Source organism: Ixodes scapularis, unplaced genomic scaffold (genome assembly GCF_016920785.2).
Source record: "Ixodes scapularis isolate PalLabHiFi unplaced genomic scaffold, ASM1692078v2 PGA_scaffold44__24_contigs__length_19508400, whole genome shotgun sequence".
Classification (NCBI taxonomy): domain Eukaryota; kingdom Metazoa; phylum Arthropoda; class Arachnida; order Ixodida; family Ixodidae; genus Ixodes; species Ixodes scapularis.
In genome coordinates, this window is record NW_024609873.1 from 6,817,233 (window position 1) to 6,844,254 (window position 27,022).

At 50.1% G+C, this 27,022-nt stretch overlaps 1 protein-coding gene across 1 annotated transcript in view; it reads left to right on the forward strand.

Moving 5' to 3' along the window:
* LOC8051300 (ecdysone receptor) overlaps positions 1-27,022 on the forward strand; it is a 210,975-nt gene that overhangs the window by 111,818 nt on the left and 72,135 nt on the right. The window contains exons 3-4 of the mRNA XM_040205666.3: positions 11,451-11,725; positions 13,278-13,557. Of these exons, the coding sequence (XP_040061600.2) occupies positions 11,516-11,725; positions 13,278-13,557 (490 nt within the window). The 5' untranslated portion in view covers positions 11,451-11,515. The remainder of the gene's footprint in view (positions 1-11,450; positions 11,726-13,277; positions 13,558-27,022) is intronic.

The following is a 27,022-nucleotide window of genomic DNA, read 5'->3' on the forward strand; positions in this document are numbered from 1 at the left end:
TTACGACGCCGGCGTCGACGTCGACCGCAACGCGCGTTTTTTGCTCAGTGTGAATGCGCCTTTAGGCAGCGTCGAATGTGCATCGTCGTGGCGGTCGTCCACTTTGTACGTCTGCTGTCACCGGCTCAACCAATCAGTTAGGGGCAAGGCCGTAGGGACGAGGGGCGCCGCGACGTTTTGGCGCACGCTCCATCGGCTCCGTCGAACGCCGTCGACTGCGGTCGGAATCGGGAGCGGAGTTTTAAAAGAAGCCTGTGCAGGAGAATATCGGGACGCTAAGTTGGGGCCCAGCCTTTTCGGCGTTTGTTGCGCGCTTACGCCGAAAACGGGGTATTCTAAATAGTGCCCCCGCGCGGGACGGGCAGTAGCGATGGCTTTCTTCGAAGCGCGTAAACAAACTGCGGCGCGCTTCTGCCTTCTGTCGGCGCGCCGAGGATTTGACTGGTCTGACCGTGGCCGTGCTCCTGGAGGACTGACTGCCCGGGCCTCCTCTCTTTTCCGCCGAGGCTCGGTTGTATAATAGCGAGCGTATAAACATAGGCCCTATGGGAGGATGTTCGGTCGGCTGCACTCGCTCGAAACAAAGGAGGAGATACAAGCGGGAAAGAGGCACAATGGAGAGGAAGCCGGGCCGCCATGACCTCGAAAAGCCCAATGCGGGCTCTCTTTTGTCTACGCTTTTAGCTCGGCCGGCTTTCTATTTATTCGTGCGTTTTTTTTTTTATTGGGGGGAAGGGGGGGGGGGGGGGTAGATTTCCTTTTTTTTTTCTTTCGCGTCGTCCATTGCAAGTGGCGTTACCTTGACGTGTCGATTCATGGCGACAACTTGAGCGGGTAGTGGTGGCGCTGTGATGTGGGTGGCACCGATTGGACTCTGGGTGAAGTGTTTTACGCTAATTTTTTTCGTTTACTGTCGTACACCGAGGGCCCTAGTCTACGCGGTGGGACGAAGAGACCGGGACGTCGCCGCCTACTGCGATTGGTCGGCGGCGTGGCTTTGATCAATCGCAGCAGGCGGCGATTGATCAAAGCCCCGCCGTGTGGATTAGGGCCCCAATTTAGTTGGTGCCTAGCTGTACGCGAATTCGTTTGGTTCATTGTTATACACCACTTCGATCGATGTAGGTTGTCGGTGAAAACCAATTCACTCGGTGCGTACTTGTGCACCGAGTCGGTAGGCGCGTAGTCCTGCACCAACTCACTTGGTAGATATAGTTGTACACTAGTTTAGTTGATTCGAGGTTATATACCATTTCAAAAGGCCATACGCCAATTCAATTGTTGCTAAACGTATACCCGTTCAATCGGCGCATAGTCGCATACGAATTCATTTGGTGGATAGTCGTAAACCAATTCATTTGGCTCATTGTAGCTACACCAGTTCAACTAGTAAAGACTTAAACACGAATTTAAGTAGTACATAGTCATAGACCAATTTCATTAGTACGTACTTACGGAATAATTCACCTTGTAATAGTCTCGAATTTCAACGCACGATCCGCTGCCTCGATCTGTATTGGCGCCGATCCCGGCCCTCCGGCCAGGTGAAGCCCGCGGCCATCCGCTCGATCTTTGAGCGAGCCCCGGACCGCGGCCCGTTTCCTGCAGGCTCACCGCTACCGGCGAAAAATTGAGCGAAAGAAAGGCGCCGCAACGCGCTACCAAACGAAGCGTACATCTCGCCGGTAGTTTTGCGTCTTATTTATTGCCTATTGTCATCACCACCATCATCAGTCTAGTCCTCTGTGTTATGTCAGTGGAACTGCGTTAAAATGTTAATTTTTTCTACTTTTACGTATAATATTATGAAAGCTGTTCCATATGTTTTTCACGAGTTCTACCGTTTTCAGGAGTCTTCCAGTCCTTTTTGAAAATGGCAAATTTCCTACGCGTCTCAATTTATACATGGCGTGCTTTCTGAGTCGAAGGTATTCTTTAATCTCATAATTAGCTAATTGTAATGTCGAATCTAAGTATATGTCTTCATTCGCCTTAGATATATATATTTTTTTTATATATTTAAAGGGGTGTCGACTTCCTTATTTCGTTTTGTCGTCGTTCATATTCGCTCGTTTATTTCCCAGCCTTCGAGAAGGCGACAAATCCCCGATCCGGTCCCCCAGCCGTGTGGAGACCTCTGGTGTCGCGCACAGGGTACACTTTTTCGCGATCGCTCACGCTACACGAGTGTTCGGACCAATATGTGAGTGTTCGGGGCACCAGTTCAACTCCGAGTGTTCTGAGCCTGTCTTCCTTGGCTGTATATAGTTAGCGCTAACTCGAGAAACACGTGACTTACGCAAGCTTAGTGATTCCTTCTTCAGTGTGCTTATCGGCTCGTGCCATTGGCTCGGGAGCAATAATAAGGTGCTGGGAAGTCGCCGCGCCTCTGCGTTCCCCTCAACTCGTTAACAACTACACCTAAAAAAAAAAAAAAAAAAAAAAAAAAAAAAGTCGCGAAGTTTACTTTTTTACAGGACACGGGGTTAGCCAATCTCTGCGAGCAATAGAAGGATCCCAGCAAATGGCGAAACTCGAAATACAGTTAGATAAAAAAAAAAAAATCAGTTTGCTCGGGGACAGTTTTGTTTTTAGATTAAACTGTTTTCTGAGCATCGTCAAGTCTCCGGGATTTCTCTGTCTTTATAAATGGGTCCAAAATAGCCAGATCGCCTATGGCCCCGGATGGGCCTCAGTAACACGTTCGATGCATCGATTCTAATGCGTCCAGAAACTGAGGGAAAGGAGGAAGAGTCAGAACGCCGAGGCTCTGTGGTTGGAACGATTAGGGGGTAGACCTAAAGCTAGCTGCCTTCGTCTCCACCGCACTCGTCGAACCCTTTAGAACGCCGGCGTCAGGCGCTAGGCTTTGGCATTCGAACGCGTTCCACGAGTGCAGTGGAGGCAAGGGCACCTGCTAGCTTTACGTGTACCCCCTAATCGTTCCAATCGGAGCTCGGCGTTTTCACGTCTCCTCCTCTCCATCAGTCTCTTGGAGTATAAAAAAAAAAAAGAAGAAAAGAAAAACATTGATTGATTCGTCGCGATTGGCTGCCTCCGTGCTTTGCAGGAAAGTGAACTCGCTACCGTGTTTTCGAGCGCACCGCTACTACTCGGAAAAATGCGAGTGTGCCGCGGCGGCGCTCGTGCAGAGGCTTGGGGCTCGGAATGAAAAGGAGCGAGGAGAGCGGCCTCCTTTCTAGCCGGTGAAAAGGGGTGCCCCCCTCCCCCTGAGCAGAGGCAACGCGGAGGTAGCGGAGGCTGCGAAACGCCAAGGGCGATCTGGGTGACCCCGTTGCCGGCGGGGCCCTCTCCCTCGCGTCTGTCGACTCGTGCATGCATGCGCGCTGCTGGATTACGGCACGCAGCTGCCGCCCCTTCCTCCTCCCGCCTGCCGTTGTTACCCCATCCTGAAATCTCGGTAATCCGGGCAGGGTCTAATAATGGCTGCCATTCCCTCGCTCTCTCTCCACCTGCGTCGAAAATAGTTGCGGCACAAATGTACGGTCGCGAATCGTTTCCCTTTTTATGCGTCGTTCTCGGTTTTTGGTGTAGACCGCGTTTGTTATTCGGGCATTGGCGACGTGCCCTATCAAAAAGTGTCGCTGCCGTAGTCTCCTCCTTCCACGACTGGCCAAGCGCCCATTGCACGTCCTGTGTAAAAGGATTTCTGACTAATAAAAAATGCATGAAAACGAATGAGGGGGAGGAGGACGTGCCCGCAACCCTTGACTGTTCGTGTAATGCCAAACTGTCAACTTTGACGATGTTGACTGGAGGATGCGACGACTCCAGGTTTCCTGCGTGCTTTCAACCCACTCACACCGTCGATATTGTCGTTCGCGTGTGATAATGATCTCGATCATGACGTCACGGATATGTACCACTAGACGTTGCCACCGAAACATCTCGCTGCCCATTGTGCACTGTAAAGGTGCTGGAATATATTAATTTAGGCATTTTTTTATTATTATCGTCGAGCTTTATAGTCTTTAAGGAAAGGCTTCAGACTCTCCACTCGCCATGACTGGTGGTGTCATGACAACCCCCCCCCCCCCCCCGCCCCCCTAAAAAAAAAATACTTATGGGTTTTTGCCATATTACTCATGAGGATGCAGTTAGTACGGTTTTGGCGCCCCCTACCTGCTAGAAATTTTCTGCCGCTCTCTCAAACAATTAAAACCTGCTCAGCGCGATTCTCCGCCTGTTTTACGGTTTTTGATTCAAAGTTTCACGGCCTCTTCTGAAAGTCCTCGCTTTACTTTTCATGTGCGTCGTACCCTTATCGTCTTATCTTGCACTCTGAGAAATAGGGCGGGTGTATGTGCTTGCCCTTCGAGCTTTTCTGCTCGACATTCCCGGGAAAGGAAGGGAAGAACGTGAAAATGGCAGAAGTTAGCCGCCAGCAATGCCTGAAATTGCACGTATCGAAATCAACAGTCCACTCAGTTAAGGTTTAGCAGAGACGCCGGGGAGAGACGCCTCAATACCAGTGAGTGGGATCGAAAATGGTTTTCTTGTCCCTGCACTGTCCAATCTGCTGCAAAACAAGAAAAAAAAAAAAAAAAAAAAAAAACGAAACAAACCAGGAGTTGACGTTTTCAGCCATGCGCACTATTTTTCTAGGCGCCGCGTTCCCGGTATAACCTTGTATCTGTCGGGTGGGTTGTTTAGCGCACCTCTTTAGTATACTGGTAGGCGGATTCATTTAGTGTAATCGGCGACGACTCTAGAAAATGGCACGTGTAACCAGCCTTGAGCTCCTTTCCCGCTACGTTCGGCGTCCCGTTTCAGGGCCTGTCATCGGGCGCTGCTCATTTGCCGATGAGACCGCGTCGGGTCCCTCCCTAAGATGACAGTGCCCTGGAACCTAGGTGCTCGTTGGGCCACTGGTTGGTCTATCTTTTGCCACCTGATCACGCTACAGCCATGGCCACGTGCAGAGAGAGAGAGCGGGATCGGGCGATGAGAGGGAGGCGGTTGAGCGGTCAGACAATTCCCAATTCAAACAAGCAGCGGTCGGGGAACTGGAGCTTTGCTTTCTCCGGGGGACGGTACACGACGCGTTTCCGGAGTATCGGGGCAACCCGGAGATTCAAGTTCCGAACCGCCTCCTTTCAGAACACGTGCCCCGAGACATTCCTTTGTCCTTCGGTGGACTGTTATTCTGTCTACCTCTGGCAAACGGCTCTACGACGCGAGAGCTTCGCTCTCGAGTGGTGATCAACGAAATTTAGGTGGATACCCTGCACTCTCCTCACACCCTGCAGTGATTCGATCGCTGCACCATTTGGGCCGTACTGCGCCAAAAGCTAATTCTGCTTTAGGTGTTGCTACACTGCCGGACTCTTAGGGTAACCTTGCGTGAATTTCAAAAACTTTCTCAACAGTCGCCTAGAACAACGTGGGATCTTCGTATCGAACATTACTCGCTACTCGGGAGTTTTGAGGCATTTCCAATTAGGGAGTTTGAGTAGATCGTACGCTGCGGAGAGCGAGCCCAGCCGGGCGCATGCGCAATCCACGCTTCGAAGTGACGACACGAGCCCCCGCTAGCAAAGCGTAGCTCTAGACTTGGAGTACGGTCTTCTAAACGTCTATTAGGGACTTTGAGTAGATCGTAGGCCAGAGCTTCACGTTGAGCTGGGCCCGCTCTCCGCAGCCTACGATCTGCTAAAACTCTGTTGTTCATGGTCTTTTCAGACGGTTTAATTAGCTCCTTTGAGCGCCATTTGCATCTTGCACTTGTGCACCAGAGAAACTACGCCCGAGAAGTAGACACTGAAACACTGGTCCCGTGTGGAATTATGCGCAACCGCGCGTCACAGTCGAGTATATATATATAAAGTAAATAGATAAACCTCGGTAAATGCTCGTGAACAAGGAATACGTGTCCGTAGAATTCGCAAAATAAAATTGCCATTAGTTGATATTATGAACTGCGGCTTCTGGCAAGTTGGGCTGCTTCACTTTATTCCGAGTCACGAGTTGCGTGCAGTACTCGCAGTACAGGCCAAGGCAACGCCAGGCGAGAAAAGACAAGCACTAGGAAGGCTGGGGAGGAAGAGAAAAACCTCCTTTCCTCTGTGACGTTTCTATTGCTCTCTCTCTCTCTCTCCCCTTGCCCCCGATTGCTCTCCCTCCTCTCGCGTCCCGCCTTCCTAGTGCTCGCCCTTTCCTCCCTTCGCCTCCACTGCATACAACTACTGATATAAAATCTAACCGCGGTCCTGTCTTTTTTTTATTTTATTTTTATTTGAGTTTTAAGGGAAGAACGAGTTGATGAATCATATTCGTTAGGTGTGGCTGGACTAATTGTTTATGTTAAGTTTACATCTCTAAATTGACCACTTTAGAAAATCACCGGTTCAAGAGGTTCTGGTACAAAAATACGTGAGCACGTGCTCAAAAGAGCGCGGGCACTCCTTCGATAAAGGACGCAAAACCCTGCTGACTCTTTCGAGCCGCAGTGACCTATATTGGGCTCACCCAAGGTCTCTCGTTGCTATTGTGGCGTTTTCGGCTCCAAGTACGTCCTAACCTCTAAGACGCTTCTTTTCCCTCTCCTTTTTAATCCGCGCATTTTTTCATCCCCTGAATCTTCGAACCCAGTTTTCTGCTAGGTGGAGTCAGCTATTTCTAAAATGTAAAATAGCCCCCCCCCCCCCCCCCCTCCCTTTTCACCAAAGGGGGTTTAATAATAAGGTCGACTGAATTTTGTGAAGGTACACTTATTTTTTACACGCTGATCTGCGCCATCGTAAATCTACATGTAAGATCTACCTTTGCAATTTAATTATGCTTTGCGGTGCGGAGAAGCGCAGGTACACAACCCCTTGAGGCTTACACCGGCTCATCATTGTACTGTTTGAAAATGTATGGATTGGAAATAAAACTATTCTATTCTATTCTAAGTGGCGAAGTACTGTATATTATTTAGACAGACAGGACACGAGCCTTAGCATAGTATCTTGCGGCAAAGTTAATAATGCTTGTCTTCCAAAAGATTTTTTTTTTCTTGTCCGAAAGGTGTTTTAGAACTATTTGAACCAATCACATCGCTGCTAGCCTAACAAGGTTGCGAAGGTCGCATGGTTGCTGGCATGAGCAGCAATCCAGAAACCACGCTGAAACTAGGGAACGACGGAAAGAGGAATTAAAAGGATTTGGGCGTCGAATAGAAGTCCAAGGACGGAAACGAGCGGCCCTGAACTCTGGGAAATGGATCGATGGCGTGGATCGGGCGTGCCAAGAGAACAGTGTTGGAAGGCTTTGGGAAGTCCAGAGGATGGGAGCGGTCGCGGCACTTGCACTCTCTTGTCCCCTGAGAAGCTGAGGAATTTGTATTTTTTTTACGGCTCCTTTTTTTTTTTTTTTCTTTTTTCGGGTTTTTTTTTGGGGGGGGGGGGGGGGGGGGGTGTTAGCTCGGCTTATGTTTCGCTTTTTTCTGGATTGTCTGTGCCTTGCGGGAAGGGTTCTTTTTTTTTTTTTTCGTGGTTATCGGTTACGTGACGACCATTGAGGATTTTCAGGGTCACTCTTTTGAGTGCAGATGGACCCTAGCGAAAATGTAGGGGAAGTCAGAATCGTCGAGATTATCTCGGGATCCTTTAGTTCCGTGTGTGCCGTCCGAAAGGCGAAAGAAGGAAGGCGCAGTCCTCTCCGTTTTGCATCTCAGGTCACAATAAGCGGAGTGGTCTCGTTGTGTCACCATAGTCGATGGGTGTGTGTTTGTTCTCTACTGGGTCACCGGAACTAAGCCTTCCCCGCAGCCGCTCCCTGACGTAAACCGAGTCACTAACCAGCACCATTGCCTTTTGTCGATAACGCCGTGGGTTGGTTATGCAAACGATAGTTTTTCGGACACGGTTGATCGGTCGTGTCGTAGTCGTCCATCCTGTCAGCGACCGTCGGAGTGATAGGTGCGTGCGAAGGTTACCCGAAACAACTCGTGGTTCGAAGAGAAGACGCGGTTGGGGTTTCGACTCCGGAGTTTTCGATTGACCGCTTGCACCCCGATCGTGATGCTGGAGGAGCTTGGGATTGGGGCCTCGCCTCACAAGGCTTGGCGGTGGCTTCATGCTGCCACGGGTTTCGGCCGAAAGGCGACAGATGGTGAGTTCTAGTTTCCCCCCCCCCCCCCCTTTTTTTTCCACCCGCGCTTTCATTTGACAAACGTTCGTACACAAAAAGAAAAAAAGGAAGGTGTGAGTTAATATTTCTGTAGAACACGGGGGCCGCTAATCACGCCAACATTATGAAGATCCCAGCGAATCACGAAGCCCAGAATGCGATGCAATGAAGAAGTGAAATGAACGTCATGTTCATCGTCCCTGCGCATATCGGCGATTATTATTATTTTTCTTGTCTAGGTTACGTGGCCCAAACTACCACCGTCCGTTATAGAGGGTACAGCCGTTAAATCCATCCATCCAGATCTGCAGGAAAGTCACCCCATAGACCTCTATTAGAGTGTAGGAGTGTTTGCTTTCCCGCATTCCTTTCGTTGACCGACAACTGCTGGGGGTCGGGGGGGGGGGAGGGGGGATCGGTGGCCGAGTGGGCCAACGCTTGCTCTGCAGAACCTCCTGGGTTCGATCCCGTCTCGATCTGGACGAGTTCCGTACCGGCACGTGTTCGTGTAATCACGGCACTGCATGGTGCACGTTACAGACCCCAGAATAGCGGTAGTACTGCACTGGCTAAATTTCTCGTCTGCAGCTAGGAGACGGGTCACCCGTTGAGGCGTACTGCATCGATGCTGTCTAAACATACAAGCGACACAATTTTAAACTGCTGAAATAATTTTTTTTTTTCTCTTTGTTTGCTGCGAGTACGACTGCCGCGAGGTGCGTGAGCTCTGAAGATCTTCGTACGCGTTATCTCCTTTTTCTTTTTGTGGTTTATCCTTGTGCTCAATATTTGCTTCTATGGTTCCACTGTGATCACTGACCGCTTAAGAAAAGCAGTCGTGTGCATGTTATGAACGCTCTGTAGCCAATCGAATCGCGGGATTAATCGGTAAGAACGCTGAAGCAGGAAGCGTCGGTTACTTTTTTGTCTCTGGTTCTCTTCTTTTTGGGAACCCAGAACAAAGTGCTCTGAATTTATTCCTGTTCCTCCATTCGTACTATACTGTTCTTTTTTTTTTTTTTATGGTGTATTTCACGAAAAAACCATACATCGACGGATCAGTTGAAAGTAATATACACGAAAAATAAAAAAAATCGATCATCCGGCGTTTAGGAAGTAGCTGGCCGGCGTTGATACGTGCTTGGACATCGGTCGTGATAACGCAGTGAGAAATGCTCGTGCGACGTTTCTTGTGTTCACGATGCTTTTCTGCGCCGCTGCTGGGTTACCGACGTCATTTTTCCCCTCCTGTTTCACGCGCTAAAATCACGCTTACGTGGAATGGACGCCGCTTTTACGTGAGAAAATAACCCCCGATCGACTTTGGCAGCCAGGCGAGCTACGTCCGGTTGCGCCCATTGAGCAGCGGTGACCCAGATCGACTTCCCCCGAACCTGGTTATTATCATGAGCCCAAGAGCACCCGAAGCTGATACAAAGAGGCCGGGCCTTCCCTCGACATTGACGAGTGCGTTACTGCGACCAAGAGCGTCTGCCACCGCCGCACAACACTCCGGAAATGGCAAGGGGACGACGAAGAGACTCGCCTTCTAACCGGAAGATCGAGGGCAAGGTTCAAGTTATTCGTACAAATCAAGTCCAACTGAAAAAAAAGAAAGGTCGCGCGATTATATTTATTTAATTAGGCCACTGGTCGTAGGCAGCGAGTGACTACTACCTTGCTAGACCTTTCCACCGAGAAGTTAGTCTCCATGGCGAAGTATGCGATCGGTGGTGGCGGCCGTGAAGCTATCGTAGGATATCGTCGTAACTTACACTCAACTTCCGATCGTTTCGCTTGGCGTATTCGTATTCTAGTAGGGTGGAGACTGAGTTGGGTTTCGCGTATTAAAGAATTAAAAACAGCGCGAACAAGACGAAGGACGAGAGGAGACAGACAGAGCGCTGACTCTCAACTGAACCTTATTGAAAAGCAACGCACAAAACATCGCCGTGAATAAATAGCAAACAACGAGGGAGATTGCCGAGGCGTGAGTGCGCCCTCAATCACTCTGTTTGATAAAGAACTGGCGTTCCTGGGGGCACGTGTATGACAGTCGCAGTGCATGACAACGTGATAAGGCTTGCGTCCTATTTAGTCACGACGAATTTTATATGTTGCTTGTCAATAAAGTTCACTTGAGAGTCAGCGCTCTGTCTGTCTACTTCTCTTGTCCTTCGTCTTGTTTGCGCTCTTTTTAATTCTTGAGTATTCGCATTAGTCTCCAGATTTTGTCCTACGAACGTTTTGCGCGATGGCGAAAACAGAATGCACTTGGCGACCAGTGCTATACGCGCTAAAGCACACATCAGAACGATCGGAAGGAAAGCGAAGTGGAGAAAAACCTCGCCACCCGAAACTGGTCACAACGTCACCATCGAGCGATCGCAGCGCTCCAATCGGTCATGATTTCAAGAGCCCATGAAGCTTATGCAAAGAAGCGAGGCCGTCCCTGTACAGTGACGTAGCTAGGGCGGGGGAGGGAAAGGGGATGATAGAGGGTGGCTTCTGCTGCTGAAGGCCCCTTCCAACGAAAAAAAAGAAAATATTTCGATGTCTGTGTGTGGGTGGGTGGGAGGGAGGGGAGGCGGGTGCGGTGTATAACTGCGCTAAAGCGGGTGTCAGTGCGACAAACGCTATTCAAAAGGGGTCGGCGCTCGTCCCACAACAGCCTTTTTCACACCCTTATTACAGCCTTCGAAACCGAAGGGTGTTCAATGTAACAGCACCCTATTTTACGATTGAAAAAGGTGTAGTAGATCGAAATAAGGGTGCTGAAAGGGTATAGTCATGGGTTTGAGTCTGGCGTGTAGAACGAGCATACAGAAGGTTCCCTTAATTCGTGGCAAACATGGTGCGCGGCCTTTCCTTGGACACTTCCAACTTCACTGACGTCACTGCACTGCCGTCGGCCCTGCGCATTTGCAGGCGCTTCATCTCACACGAATCTAGTTTCTGCGCATGCGCACGTGTTGTGGGAGCAAACGCGCACTTGTTTGCAAGCAGCTTGTTGGTGTGTAGCTCTTTCCTTGCGTGTTAGGTGCGACGCGAGTCCACTTCCCCGAACCCTTAAAGAAGCTATCCGACTTATTTTCTACACCACTGGGAGTTCTTTGATCTACCCATTTGAGCCTCTCCTCGAGTTTCTACCGTGACAAGTCCCGACGCTTGTCTCTGGATAGCGTAAGAGTGGTCTGGCAGGTGCCTCTGAGTAGATCTGTTTGGAGATGGCAAACGTTTTCCCTCACGCGAATGCGGTTTCTGTGCCTGAGAAGGGTTCTTTGTAAACGGCGTGTTTCCTTCCCTCTTGTGCCCAGGGTTTGCGTCGAGGTCCGGCGGATGCTCTGGAGACGGGGGGCCTCGGGGGTCCAGGGCCCCTTGGATGCTCTCTGAGCCGCAGCTGCAGCCGCTCGCGCCCCGGCTGCGCTTGCCGGCCCAGCCCCCGCCCAGGCGGGGCGACGGCGCCGTGCACGCCTGGGCCCTGGGCATGAAGCCCGTGCTGCTGCAGGCGGCCGGGGCTGGGCCCGGCGGGGCCCTCGCTGGCAGGGCCTCGCCGCCCGCGCTATCGCCCAACCTGCCCAGCGTCGTCAAGGTGAGTGTCCCTCCTCGTCAGAGCTTACCCGCTGCGTCCATCCGTAGCCCGCTCCTCGCTCCGCATTCAGACGCCCAACGGCGGCGTCGTCTGCTAGTCCTAGCAGTGGCTGTTCTAGCTTTTCTGCGGCTTTCGGAAATTCGACGGTTCTCTACGAACGAAGCTTTGAGGCCCGTTCACACACTTGGCCTTTGTTCACGATAGAGTTGTGATCTTTGACGACGAGAGAAGACGCTGGCGCCATCTATGAGGTGACCCTGGAACTGCCTTTCACTAGAGCGAAGGTTTTGCGATACTACTTGCGACATCAAATGCGCCTTCATCTAGGAGAAATGGTCTTAGTGTTTACAATTTAAAGGTGACCATGAAATTATTTTTGGGCAGGAATAAATGATTTTAGATTGGGATTTTACTAATCGCATATCGTTTAATGGCCTAAAATAAAACTAGCACACTAAAGTAGAAAGCAAAAGCAAAGAAAAGCCTGCTTTTTGGTACGAAACTGTGAAAATATAACGCACTATTTGTTACCTCCTTTCCTGTAATTCATCTGCGGTGCCCAAGCACGTGGGCCCGAACCCAGTTCGCGCATTGGGCACGAGCCCTGCGTCACTCGGACGTACGCGCTCGTCTGCAATCAATCCGTCGACGAATATTTGAATTCGCGTTCGTGGCCAATGAGTGTTGGGAAGGCACTTGTCATTACCTGCGAATGACAAGTTCCATGGTGTGTCTAGAAAGCACGGTGGAAGCTCGGAGTCATTGGTTGAGGTGAAATACTACGTCACGACCACGTGATTTCTCATTTCGCTTTTGAGTATAGGAGGAAAGGGAGCGGGAAGAGGGTTGAGACGCTTGCAGACGATCAACGCTTTCCTCGTAGCTCGCGTTGTAAACGCGACGCATAAACCACGTGACCCCATATCGAGCAGTTGGAATCTCTCTGGTCATAGTGTCCTATATACTGACAAAGCCTGGCAGATAGCCACGAGAAGCGGTCGCCGAAATGTTAAAAAAAGTGGAGCACCAGACAACGGAAGAGAGGAGAGCTGCGTGACTGGCGCCCCGCTGCGGCGAGACGCTGAAACACACTTCTCACGAGCGAACAGGTGTGTTTCGGGTCGTCGTCGCTGCTAAAGCTGTGCGCTGGCGTCTAGGTTCTCCGAGAAATGGCTCTTTCATGCTCTGTGCTATACCAGATCCTCGCGCTCCGAATCTGCGACCGGGCACTCTATGGCTCCGTCGTCGAACTGCCAGACTTCTTGAGTATAGAGGAAGCTATGCTCCGATTTATAAATTCTCTAACCTTGGCCAACTCTGTAATGAAAATATCGAGCTTGTAAACATTATAAAATCTTTAAAAAGGGACTTGCTATAATTATTTATTTTTTTCATTTGTATATATATATATATATATATGTAATCTGTAGGGTAGAGGTCCCGATACAGCGTTCAAGAAGTCTTCGTGTAAGTTTTGCCGAACTTGGAGGTTTGTCGAAAGTTGTCGCCGTCCGTGTGGTCTAACCGCGAGGCCCCCGGGGTTCGTGTCCAGGTGGAGCCCCGGCTCCCGAGTCCGTGCGTGGGTAGCGACCTGTCGGGCCCTTCGGCCACGTCGGCCTTCTCGCCGTCCAAGCGACTGCGGCAGGATGACGCCGGCGCCTGGATCTCGTCGCCGTCGTCGCAGATGTCGGTGGGCTCGCTGTCGCCGCCGCCGCCGCTGCTCAACGGCGCCGGACTGTCGCTGAACAGCGCCAGCCACAGCAACAACAACAGCAGTGGACTGTCGCCCGTCTCCTGCTCCAGCTACGAGACGTACAGCCCCAGGGGAACATGTGAGTCCTTTCCTTCCAGCCGAGCTCATGTAGACCAGTGTCCGGAATCCTGGACCCCCAGCGTAAGGTGCCTGGATCGCGTCTTCGACTGGTGTGTTTAGCGTCCTATCCCGCCCATACATCAAAAGTGGTCCCAATGTGGCAACAAATGACGTCACCGAAGCCGGAGTGTCATGCTGTTGCCTGTCGCGATCCTGGCGGTTGGCCGTAGAAATGCTGGCGAAAAGCATGAGCGAACACGTGTGTCGCTGTCGTCACGGCGTCCCAACTTCCGGCTGCTCTAGCTTCCGTGAACTGTCACAGTAGAGAGCGACCTGCGGCAGAACAGGCGTCTGCCATTAATATCACAACTGTTGAGACGCCGCCAGGGTCGCGACCGGCGACAGCATGACACTTGTACGACGTCATCAGGCGGAAATCGAGGGACCACTTTTTTGGCCGCGGTGAACACACCAGTCGGAGACGCGTTCCAGGCACCATACCCAGCGACAACGACAGATAATCATCTCCAGCGCAGGCTCTTGTAAAGAGAGGGACTGCGCATAGAACAAGTTTTTTTTTTAAATCTTTGCAGCACTCTTGGCATCGGTGTTGTTCTTGGAGCTTAGTGACTACGCATTTCTGAACTTCTTGCACTACGATGTGTGCGAGGGTGTAGCCCAGCCCTACTGTGTCGGGGCGTCAGCATAAACAAACATGGCGACGCCCATAAATCAGAGCAGACACAGATGCTCTAGCTAATCTTCCCTTGCAACCAGAAAAAACAAAAAAATTGAAGAGCAAGTACGACACTGATGAACCCTCTCGCAGGAACTGGTTCAACACACTGACGTAGTTAAGGTAGTAATACTACGTGGACTCGTCGTGGACGTGTTCAGTATAGTTGGTAAAATTCGCACGACGAGAGAAAACAGCTTGGTGAACAGCGTCTCTGGGGGCGGTGTCCTGGTTCATCGTGCACAGTATCTTGCCGGATGACGTTTTTGCAAAGGTCTGGGTTCCACCTGCTTTCGTAGACCAGTGAATCGACTGGTCTATTGGCGTCGGTCGACCAGTAGATCGCTCCATTCGCTGCCTGCTGGATTGTTTCCCCTAACTCCGACTGGTACGCCTAGCAGTCGGTGCTCGGTTCAAAACAAATCCTCGTGTTCGGTTCATCGTAATTACCCAAGGTTGTTCGGCGAAATGAGCTCCACCATTTGTCCGCTGGTCACTATACGTTTGAGGGGAATGGATGCAACGTTGTTCTGAACACGAACGACCCTGTATTTTAATGGGACACGATTTTTGTAACCTTCGGCCCTGAAAGTACATTGATGATCGCTTGCCTCCAAAGATTGACGGTGAATAACTTTTTTTATTATTGTTTTGTATCCCAGACCCAATATTTCATTAAGAAAAAATAAATAAATCAAGAATTTGTTTTAATTAGCGTGTTGTTTTTATGGATTTTCTTGCACCGGAGAAATTAATGAAGGACTACACTAAAAGCACCGCCATAGGCAGCTTACATTCTAAGGTGGTTGACACTACGCAGCCTTGAGCTAACTTTTCAAAGTCCTCGGTGCCCAAGTGCCGCTCGAGAAGGGGCCCCCGTGTACCCCAAGTGCGTTGGGTCGCTTCTAGTGCGCGCTTCAAGGTCAAGCCGAGATATTTGTTTACCCGAGCCTTGGCCTTTGCCGTGTGTCTCCGGTCGATTAATAACCTGGAAGGCGCCGCCGCGGATGCTGCTTGCCTGCTCACGTTCGTTCGGCTCTGAGCTCTTTTCTCCGTTGATGACGCTGGTTCGAGATGGTATCTCGGGCTTGATTATTGAGACGGAAAGCTGCGTGTCGGTGTGCCTGTGTGTGCGCGCTCGCACGCGAGGAGTAGGTGCAGGTATGACGAGACCGTTTAAATGTGGCCGTGTGGGCGTGGTTAAGAATGTAGTCACGGCCGAATTCGGCTTCTTTTTCTTCTTTTAGTTTCGCGTTCTTTTAGCGACGCTACACATCACCTTTCGCTGTCTTCTTTTTTTTTATTACTGCCGTAAACACTCAAAATTAGAAAAACAAAACGTTTTTGTTAATTTTGTTTCTTTCCTTCACCGTCTGGCTTAGTGATGGCAGGGATGGTATCCTGGCGGAGGCATTTGTCCTTTTGTAAACCGGCAGGTTGGATTACATGAAGTGCCCCGATTAACGCTTTGCTAAAGTAGCGAAACCGATTGATGTGCCAACGCGCTCTCCCATTGGCCCGCGTTCCGTTTCCGGTTAGGAAGAACATGGCGGATTAGACTCGGCCTCACTCTCGAGTAACGGCTTGGTTCCTTGGCATTCAAAAACCTACCCGCGTCCTACGTTGTTCTGCCTGAATTGTCACGTGATACGACCCGCCGGAGTAACTCGGAAGATTTCGAACACGGCCACGGTGAACGAGTTGGGAAGAACATGGCGGACCGCGCGCTAGCAGTCAACAGGAGCGACGGGAGGAGGGCGGGAAAGGAGGACTTGTCGCTACTCCGTATAGCTCAAGTCCCTCAATACTTATTTTTACGAGTAACGACAACGAATACAAATGACAAAGCACATTCCGCTGGAACAAAATGGCGTCATTCAGTTCAGTCTTCTGCTCTGCGCTTCGCTTTTTTAAAAGCTGCACCGTCACGCAGTCGGCGCTTCAAAGAATGCCGCTACTTGTGGGAAGCCATTATCGAGGAAGTTTACGCATGGCGTTCATCCAACACCTCCTAGAAATTAAGGCCGTAGCGCTCTGCTCGTGACGTCGCAAAGGAAGGCCATGGGGGATCGCGTCTAAGCGCCGCTTTTCCCATTGTTGTGCTTGTCTGTTAGAACTTGAGGCGCGGTCCCACCGCCAATACTCCATACAAAAGGGGGCAGTCACTGCCTGAGGTATGTTTCTTCCTTTTACGAACGTCTTGTCACGTTGCTCTTACAAAAACGGCCCCGCAGGCATGATCGACAAATATGTATGCAGCATATATGCCTCCAACGTGCGTGAGGTGCGTCCGCAGGTGAAATCAGTCACTGCAGCAAACACCGTGTCTTTTTGTATTACGTATGACTATGATGAATAGAACTGCGGGTTTTTTAGGTTCATGTTCGTTCTCTTTCCGCTCCAAGGTCGAATTTGCAGCGCACGGTTATACGGTGGGACATTAGTTTCCACCAAATATGGGTTGGGCCGCTCCAAAGAGCCGCACCTCGTGTACTTTCTACGACCGTCGGCGTTCGTCCAAAGTGGAAAGGAAATTTTCGGACTCTCGTGACATCCAGTTGTTCCGTGACAAACGCTAGTTGGTTCGGTAGAGGCGGCAACCGAAACGATTGATGTGTGTGTGTGTGTGTGTGCGTGCGTGTGTGTGTGCGTGCGTGCGTGCGTGCGTGCGTGCGTGCGTGCGTGCGTGCGTGCGTGCGTGCGTGCGTGCGTGCGTGCGTGCGCGCGCTTTTTACCTTCGATAACGCTTAGGCATCTCTCGAGTTTCGAGTCGTGCGCGCACCGCCAATGCATAACAAAAAACCGCAAGTGCGTAAAAAAAAAAAAAAAAAAAAAAAAGTAACATAAACGTTAGTTGATGCGACCATATGATATAGGTTCGCTCGTCGTCGGTGAGGCATGACGTATTTGCACGGCGTTCGGTCAAAGATTGGCGCGGAAGCGTGAATGGAAAATCCAGCCGTGCCTCTCTATTTTTTTTTCTGCGAGTAGATCAGATCAGAAAACGTTTATTAAAAGGATTGGGTTCTTCCACACCCCTTGACTGAAGTCATCTGGTGTGACGGGATGATTAGGGAGAGATGGAAGGGTGTGAGGAGGAAAGGGGGTTAGATGAGGTGTGTGAAGTGAGTAAAGAGTCCAGGATCTTGATCCTGTTTGAGTTTTCTTTGAGGGGGGTTACCCAGTCTTCGTATATTTGAGGTCGTGCTTTTCCTGAATGCTGAGGAGTGCGTCTTGTCTTAGTTGTTTGTTTGCGTTAGTTAGTTGCGAGTAGAGGGTAGCCCAGTTTAGCCTAGCGTGTAGGCTGTAGCGTACCTATAGCCCATCTCACCATAGGGTGGACTAGGGCCTGAAGGCTGACGGGCGGAGCACTACCCCGGAAAAGCTCGCATTGGCATTGCGAATGAGTGCGCGAAAGAAATTCCGATGCGAAGAACACGAAGAGCACCAATCTTGCGCATATGGTTCTCTGTTGTGACAGCGCCCTATTTTATATCGGCGAAGTAAGGTACTTGGTATTCAGTTTCATAAACATTCGTGGCCATATTTCGTAAACTTGTCAGCTGTTTGGAGAAGTTGGAGGGCGCGCGGCCTGGCGTGAAGTAGTTTCGCCTTTGGCCATAACAATCCAATCCAGTCCTTGTGTAGGCACCCTTACTCGTATCTCCCTTCCGCACGTGGTCCGTACTTGCGTGCCCGTGTCGAACGCGCGATCCTACTCATTAATGGCCACTGGTTCTGATCCCGGGTTCTCGTCGCCCCAATCGGTTCCAGACGGTATTAATCCTTTCAGTAGTCTTCAGTGGTAGCGAGCAGACGGAGACCACGCGAGGGCTCGATAAGCAGACGAAAAACTCGCCTCCGCATGACGCGTCTTGGCGCACTGATACGTTCGACGGAACAGTTTTAAAAGGCTCCTGATTGGACCTGATGGCCATTGGGCTTTAGACCACCGTAGGCTGGGACGGAGAGTATAATGCAGACTTCATAGTATAGAACCGCGACCGGTCAGCTACTGTCAGATGTTGTTTGAACGTGGTCGGCTAATTAATTACTCGATTGTTTCTCCGCGGTTGAAAGGTCAGATTGGTGGATGCTTAATCGGCTCGTGCTTTCCTATAATTATCCGCGCAATAAGCCTCAGACATGTTAAAATTTTGCTTTCTGTTAGCAGTATTTTTCTCTTCTTTATTTCGTTCCTATTTAATTTTTACGACGAGGCCGATTGTGCTTGGCCATGGTTTTCGGTACAGGGCGTGACGTGATTAGTGACGCCGGTCTAACCACGAGACAAAAAATAAAAAAAGGAGAGACTGGTGGAACACGGAGTACCCCGAACAATTGCCGGGAGCTTGGGCGACCTTGGCTCCGCAGCCGGGCTCCTTTGTTGCTCGGACGCGACCCGCCCTCGGCATCTCTTCCAGACTGGCCGAGACTAATTGGGGACGTCTCTCCCTCTTTCTCTCTCCTCCGAATTGTCTCTCTCCCCCCACTTTCCTTCTCTCCCTGCTTCGTCTAGCTTGGAAGCCCCTCGGGGCGACAAGTTGGTGAACATTCTCCGCTCACACTCTCGGGAACCGACAGTGCGGGGGGAGCTACGCGCTGACCGCCTCTCTATCATCGCCTGACCCCCGCTGTCTGCGCGGGTGGGGATGGGCGACAGCGTGATCACGTGACGAAGGATTGACGTGCGACTGGTCCAACGGGCACGTAGCCTTCACCTCAGCGCCTGCTGCTCGGAGGTGATGAGGGACTGCGAGGAACGTTGCTAGCACCGGGGCCCAGTCGTATACCTCGGAGGGTGTCACAGACCCTACGGGATGGGCGGAGCGACGACGCCGGGAGCGCCAAGTTAATCCGTTCGGAGACAATCCGGATTGGCTCCGGTGGCTCGTATACCATCCATCGCTGTCCACCATAGAGCGTCAAGCGGAGTTTGAGGGGTTCTGCGGTGTACCCGGTCGATTAGTATCGACGAGTAACAAAAAATTTCGTTCGTTTTTTTTTTTTTTTTTTTGTGTGTGTGTGGGGGGGGGGGGCGATTCACACACACTCGCGTCGAGTTCGACCGAGTGCAACTGCAACGGCTCGCGACGTTGCGTAGGTTGCTATGGCAACGACTGCGTCGACAAAGCCGGTTGTTATCCGGACTCGTTGAAGCCGACGCAGCTGTTGCCATAGCGACCCGTACGTCGCGAGCCGTGGCAATCGCGCTCGGTCGAACTCGCGCGAGTGTGTGTGTGAACCAACCTTTAAGCGCCGTTCTCAGACTTGCGACCGAGTAAGGCTGAGAGACCAGACCGGGTTTTAAGCCCTTTGCGACTTAGGACCGGATGCGATGCAGCGGAGCTGGTCCTGAAAGATCGCAAGAGACTTAAAAACCGGTCTGGTCTCTCTCGGTCGTAAGCGCGAAACACATGTACGACGAAACCGTCCGATCCGACGTCCGACCGCGCAATACGACGGTCGGAGGCGAGGGTTTTCAACGCTCTCCGATGCTACGAAAACCCTCTCCCCCCAAGGTCATTCCGGCAGTCCGCACGTCGGATCGGACGGTTTCGTCGTACATGTGTTTCGCGCTTTAAGCGCGAGACACACGCGCGAAAAATCCATCCGATCCGACGTCCGATCCGGCAGTACGACTGCCTGATCCGAAACATTTGGTCGCTTCAGACGTCGGATCGGCGATCCGACATGCGTCCAACGCGCCAGATAGTTTCGCTCGGCGGACGGATTGTCGGATGCGTCCAGCCAATGACAGCACACCTAGCGCGAACATCATGATGACGTACTGGGTCTGGCGGGAGAAATAAGAAAACGGGACAGGCGACGGGCAGCGGGATCCACGCGTCAAGGAAGCCGGACGCGTGGATCCCGCTGACCCATTCGAGAAAGATGGCTCCGGCAAAGAATGCACGCGCTAACGGGAACGAGCTTCTAACTTTGCTCGTGTGAGCTAGTGTGAGCTAAACCGTCAATCTGGGACCAGAGATCTTATGAACGCGGACCTCCGCTGAGGTGCTTCGATCTCCTGGGCGGAACCGAACGGATCGTCGCGTCGCATGCAAGGTCGGAAGCGTGCGTCTCAAACTGTCGCGTGCGGCAATTCGGAACGGCGTTCGGACTGTCGGATCGGAAGATTCTGCCGTCCATGTGTCTCGCGCTTTACTCGGTCGCGAGAGTCTGAACGGGCCTTTATGCGGTGTCTTCAACCGGCTTGCGCGGTCGGGGAGACCGATTCGTGGATAAGGCGTGCTGGAGGAGAGCGAGGCGGTTTCGTATCACAGCGGAGAGAGGCCTCGGAGCGTGGTGATAAAAAATGGCTCGACGTAGACCCCGATTTTCTTATGGAGAGAGAGTTGCAGCCCCTGAACACCTTGAACTTGGCGCAAGTTCAGATCGTGACGATTGACACGCGGGCGACGTTTTTGTTTTTACTTATTTATTCTGTCGTGAACGCGTTCGATGCAATTGTGTGAACCCACCATCAGGCTGCGGTTGGCATCACCGTCATAGTATTGTATTATATATATGTTATTAAGCGTAGAGGAACGCGTTTAATGTTGTCAGACAATCGCCGGTAGAAGTAAAAGGCCAATGTTTCCAGTTGCCGCTTCCTCCGACGCGCGGTTCATGAGTGGCCGAGGGCGTGATGGGGCGTCTCACGGTTGACAGGCAAAGTGCATCGGTTCCATAGCGCGCTCGAAGGCGGCTCGACCGGTGAACCGGTCGCGCATGCGCGGATGCGGCGTAGCGACCCCCGGGGGACCCGGCGTCGGCGGCACGCCGCGGTCACGCACGGCCGGAGCGGGCGGAGGTCGTCGGGCGCCCTCTACACTGCTAACCACGTGACCGTGCCACACCCCGCCGTCGCCCGCGCATGGCGCGGCGAACTTGGCTCGAACCTGCTCGACGGGTTCGCCGAATCTTCCGGCACAATTCGACCAAGTTCGACATTCCCAATAGGGAGCTTTCGTAGACCCCGTATTCCCCCTACCCTAAGCCCTCCGCAACGAAGAAGCCGCGCCTGCACGCCTATGGCCTTGACTGTAGAGTTCCGCGTATCGTAGCGTGTTGCGGAGAGCCGTTGCGGGACAGCGAAAACGATCTACGAAAACACCCTAATGACACCCTATGTCCACGCAAAATTTGCGTACGCTGTCTATTGGATTAACATTAGCGAGTTTTAGTAGACCGTGTTTCCCGCTCCGCTAGCCTTCCGCTACGAAGAAACCGCCACTGCGCCTGCGCGCCGATGGCCTTGGCTGTAGAGTTCCGGGTAGCGGAGGGGCTGAGTGGAGCGGGAAACGCGGTCTACTAAAACTCGCTATTAGGGAGTTTTCGTAGATCGTTTTCGCCATCCTGCAACGCTCTCCGCCACACGCTACGCTATCCGGAATTCTACAGTCAAGGCCATCCGCACGCAGGCGCAGTAGCGGCTTCATCGCTGCGGAGAGCTTAGCGGTGGGGGAAACGCGGTCTACGAAAACTTCCTATTCTACCAATGCTTATGCGACGTAAAATTGAAAATATCATCTTTCTAATTATTCGGCTAGGCCCCAGGTTGTCGGTGCGCGTGCAAGAAAAAAACTAAAGTTGCCTCGATGCATTGCGACAGCGGTGCCGTCACAGAACTGTCTGGTGAGATAAATTTAATCTGCCCAGACTCCTATATATATGGGTGGTTTCATCTCAAATCGTGGAGGCAAAAAAGGTCGAATTTTTAATTTCGATGAAAAAAATATATGTTATGGCGCCGTTTCTAAAACCGCAGTCGACACAAACCGAAAGTTCGCCGGATTTTTTGTTCTCGACTTATGAATTTTTAAAAAGGCCGCGGCGAAAAGCCGTGTTTTTCACACCCGTCGTGGGTCGGATGTTTCGCTTGATCTCCCGCCATGGATTTTCAGTCCACATAATATTATCTTTTTTGACGCACTCTGTGGACACATCTAAAAGGCTCCAATACCATGAAATAATTTTAGGCCTTTTGCTTTTTTTTCTGTAAAAATGTCAAAAACGCCTCCTCGGTCAATTGTTGACGAACTTTGACAGTTAATTACTGGCGATCTACTTGGGTTACACCAATATTTTTTATGTCCACGGAGAGCCCAAAACACGCTCTTTATATTTATTATAAAATGCCTTGGCTGTATAAAATATCCTTTGCGATACGTTTACGTTAATATTATGCAAAAACCAAAAAGTACCATTTTTGAAATTGATTTTCTCAAAAAACCCATTTTTTATTTTTTTTATTTTTTGTTCAACTGTAGATATGATAGTTGTCTACACGAAAATCAAGCCTAGAAAGTGTATATTTTGTTTGCATGTTTTATATTTAGGCCTCAATATCGGAAAAAAGAGTCTTTGTTTTGCAAGACCTAAGTCAGACATAGCGACCCATGGGTCTCTATGAATTGTGAAAAAGTTTTCTTGAATTTTCTTTTGCATTTTGTAATCAATTATAAACAGATTTTGTGGTATTGAATATTTATGTATGTTTTGATAAGAGCGGGAACCACGAGATACATATCTAACCAAATCAGCAGGCAGACTTTCAATAGCCAAAAGGCACAGACGTTGTATTGTTTCGATTTATAAACCTTTCAAAGTAAACTAGCACGACTAGCTATTAGTTTTCATATTACTAAGACAAAGAAAGTCACCACATCGTCTATATATTATATACAATTCTTGACGAAACCAAACACTGGGGCTTGTTCACCGCACATCGCACAGGTCACCAGGGAATGTCCTTTCACTTCCGTAATACACAAAAGTGGTGACACAGAAACGGTCCGAAACACACAGAGAGTGTGTCATGGAGAGGGGTAGGGAATAAAAATAAATAAATAGGAATTAAATTGCCCAACTCCCATCTTAACGAAAATTGCGTTAAAAAAAATAAATAAAGTATTTAGGTTCGAGCGGTGGCAAGGCGATAGGTCCACGCCTGGTGGAGAGTCAGACAAAGAAGTCGACGGCACGTAAAGGTTAAAAAAAAAAAAAAAAAAAAATCATTAATTTAGCCGCACATGGCAAGAACAAAAACCAACTCACCCGGGCATTCCCTAAACGGGACGCAACCAAATGCGTGCGAACACGCTCTCTACATCACCGCCAGGCCGCTACGCCATGACGAAATAAACCCAACAACTGAACAGTGATAACAAACAGTTAGTAAGAAAACATTGAAAAAAAAAAAAACGTTCAGAAAAAACCGCACCCGAGAAACAAAGTTTGAGACGTTGCCTCCTCTTTTAGAATTCTGTTGTGTTCTCTTCCTGCCCCAGTCTCAGGTTTACAATCATGTTCAAACAAAGTTCAGCGGGGCGAAGAATCACACACGAGTCGGTCCCACGACATTGAAGTCTGGCAGGATGACGGCGTCCAGATGATGCTCGAATCTGTTCCTCCCTCTATTACGCACATCCACGACGGCTGTGCGGAACAGTGGCTGTACGAAAGAAAGTGAAGAATAGATTCGAGCAGGCGATGCGCGAGAAGGTAACCGAGACTGTGCTTCAAGCTTCATATCGGGAGAGGAACTTTCGAGGTAGTTTCTGCAGCTACTCAAACTTTCTCTTTCCCTTTTTCTTTTTCAAAAGAACACGCCAGCCGGCGCTAACGTTTCATCTCGGGAGAAGCCCACTCTTCACAAACGGTTATAGTTGACAACGAGGCTGACTTCGACCCAACTAGTCTCCGGGCAGAATACAAACACAAGTATATTTACCAACACGCTCGTTTTAATGTCAGTCTCCGGGCTTTTCTGTTTTCAAAAGAGATAACCCTTTATAAGGACAGAACGAGCGGGTTGGTGGAGATAATTAAACTTAAACACTCCCTTCTCGTTTTCTTCCTCAAGTTTAATAGATAACCCTTCGGTGCTATCGGATCTCCCCGGAGAGAGAGAGAGAGCACGGCCGTTTCAAGGTAAGGATAGGGCACTCGAAGCTAGGGCAAACATGCGGTATCGTTTCACGCATGCACGGATGGCTGGTTTCAAATTTCCCCACATCCCTAATGAAACCGGCCCATCTTCGTGTGTGCGTCTGCGGGATTTCTGTCCCGCGCCGCCGGTTTTAGCGCGCACGCGGCGTTGTTTCGGCTGGCAGAGCAGTTGTTGACCGTCGACATTGTAAGGCCGTGGTGTCCTCATCCTTTCAGGCAACGTTTCCTTTGCTTTCCCTTGTGCAATACTCTGACAGACTCCTCCTGGGTGGCTGTCACTGTTCGCCGCGTCAACGACAGAATCGTACCATTTCACTCCTTGTGACACAGGGTGCGCTGCTCGCTTTACTGTCACGGGCCGTCCCATCTAACACAACGAGCGCGAAAGGTCGTGGTCATCTGCTGGCTCCGAAAGGGTGGGACATTCATGCAGGCCAATGAGGGCCCCGAATCAATAAGACGTCTGCCGACTCCTACACGTTAAAAATTTACGACACCTGCTGGTCTGTTAAGAAGTGTTGCTTCCTCTTTTTGGAACTCCTCCGATGTAGCTTGCCGCCTATAATAAAATTTAAATAATCAATAAATATATCAGGGTGGAAATACTGCATTTAATGTTTATGTGGGAACGTTGAAAAAAATAAAAAAACTATTTCCAAGCTTGTGAAGACGCGCAATTCGCAAGTCCATTTCGAGCCGTAAAAACACGTTTTTGTACGATATTGATGCTTAAATGTAGAACATACAAACAACATATACACATTCTAGGCTTGATTTTCGTGTAGACAAGTATCATATCTACATTTACACAAAAAATAAAAGAAATAAAAAATGGGTTTTTTGAGAAAATCAATTTCAAAAATGGTACTTTTTGGTTTTTGCATAATATTAACGTAAACGTACCGCAAAGGATATCTTATACAGCCAAGACATTTTATAATATATATAAAGAGCGTGTTTTGGGCTCTCCGTGGACATAAAAAATATTGGTGTAACCCAGGTAGATCGCCAGTAATTAATTGTCAAAGTTCGTGAACAATTGACCGAGGAGGCGTTTTTGACATTTTTACAGAAAAAAAGCAAAAGGCCTAAAATTATTTCATGGTATTGGAGCCTTTTAGATGTGTCCACAGAGTGCTTCAAAAAAGATAATATAATGTGGACTGAAAATCCATGGCGGGAGATCAAGCGAAACATCCGACCCACGACGGGTGTGAAAAACACCGCTTTTCGCCGCGGCCTCTTTAAAAATTCATAAGTCGAGAACAAAAAATCCGACGAACTTTCGGTTTGTGTCGACTGCGGTTTTAGAAACGGCGCCATAACATATATTTTTTTCATCGAAATAAAAAATTCGACCCTTTTTGCCTGCACGATTTGAGATGAAACCACCCATATATATATATATATTTGTATATCTTTCCCCAAAAAGGCCATTGAAGGGCAGCTCCGAATAGGTGGTTTAGGTTTTCTCGGATTCCCAGGAAGGAGGAAACCACTACGGGGGTTATTTATCTGGGTTTATCGGTATTTGGCGAAAACTCGAAACCCTGGTTCTCTTCCTGTGTGAGAAATAAGGCTGGTAATTGCCTGCCCTTCGGATGTTTCTGCTCGTTGTTCACGGCAAACGAAGGAAGGGAAGAGACGTCGTGGGGCCCTGGATGCGATTTTGCGAATAATGACAACTGCTCTCCCCACAGCCAGAGATAATCCGCGGAAGGTGCTCCTCGGTCTTGGCCAAAAATAGCTATTTGGGGCGGGGAAAGGACCGGTTCCTTTGCCATCGACGCTGGTGTCGGGAAAAAAAGGAAGCTGTTTACCCAAAGACCTGCCCCAGAACGAGGTCCTCCTGGATACTCGTCCGATCGTCGAGATGTGAGTGAGTGTCCTGGACACTGTTGCGCTTCCTTATTTGAGATGATTCTCGTAACCCCTTTTCTGGACAACGCTGCATCGTACGGCAGAATCAATCCTTTGAATGGTGGCACTCGCTGAATTTCGCGTCCGAGTCCTGTCGTGTAGTGCATCGGTGATCGCGTTACCTGTCTGCGTGAAATGTGCATGACTTTGCACATTCTTCCGCCGTAAAAATATTTTCGACAACTGAGCGCTTTTTCGATTGACACGGCTCAGTGGGCGGCGCCGTCAAAACTCGTAGTGAAATGAAGCGAGCATTCCAGTCGGATTCGTCCTGTCGCGTACGTACTCAACAGGAGTAGCTTACAGGTTGTTTGTTTCCAATGAGGGCCAAAGCTTTCTCAGTGACCTCGATAAAATTTATAAACCATTCAACGCAGAAAAAAAAAAAAAAAAAAAAGCGGAGGAATGGCGAGTATAAGCCGCCAACAGTGTTTCGATTCCGATAGGCTGGGCCTATCGAAAATTCAACAGTCCAGCCGGTTAGGGTTAACAGGGACGCCTGAGAGAGGCTATCCTCTCACACACATGGCGCTGGACTGCTCTCGGTGGTTCGTAGCGTCCCCTGTGTCCCATCGTAAGAAGTTGAAACGTAGAATATTTCCGCCCTCTTGTTTTTTCAACCCGCACACTGTATATACTACAAAGTTAAACCAATCTGTCACTGCTAAAAAAAAAAAAATAGAATAGCGGTATAATCTTTAAGTGTTTGTTTTGTTTAGCCGGATCTGTTTCTCCCCGAGGTTGCTTCCGCGCGCACCTCGAACTCGGCTGCCACCCGTCGGAGGAAGTGACGAAAGGAGTGGGGGGGTTTAAATACGCGCGCGGTGGGCGTCGTCGGAAGTGCTCTGGGAGCGCTTGGAGCGGCGGCCGC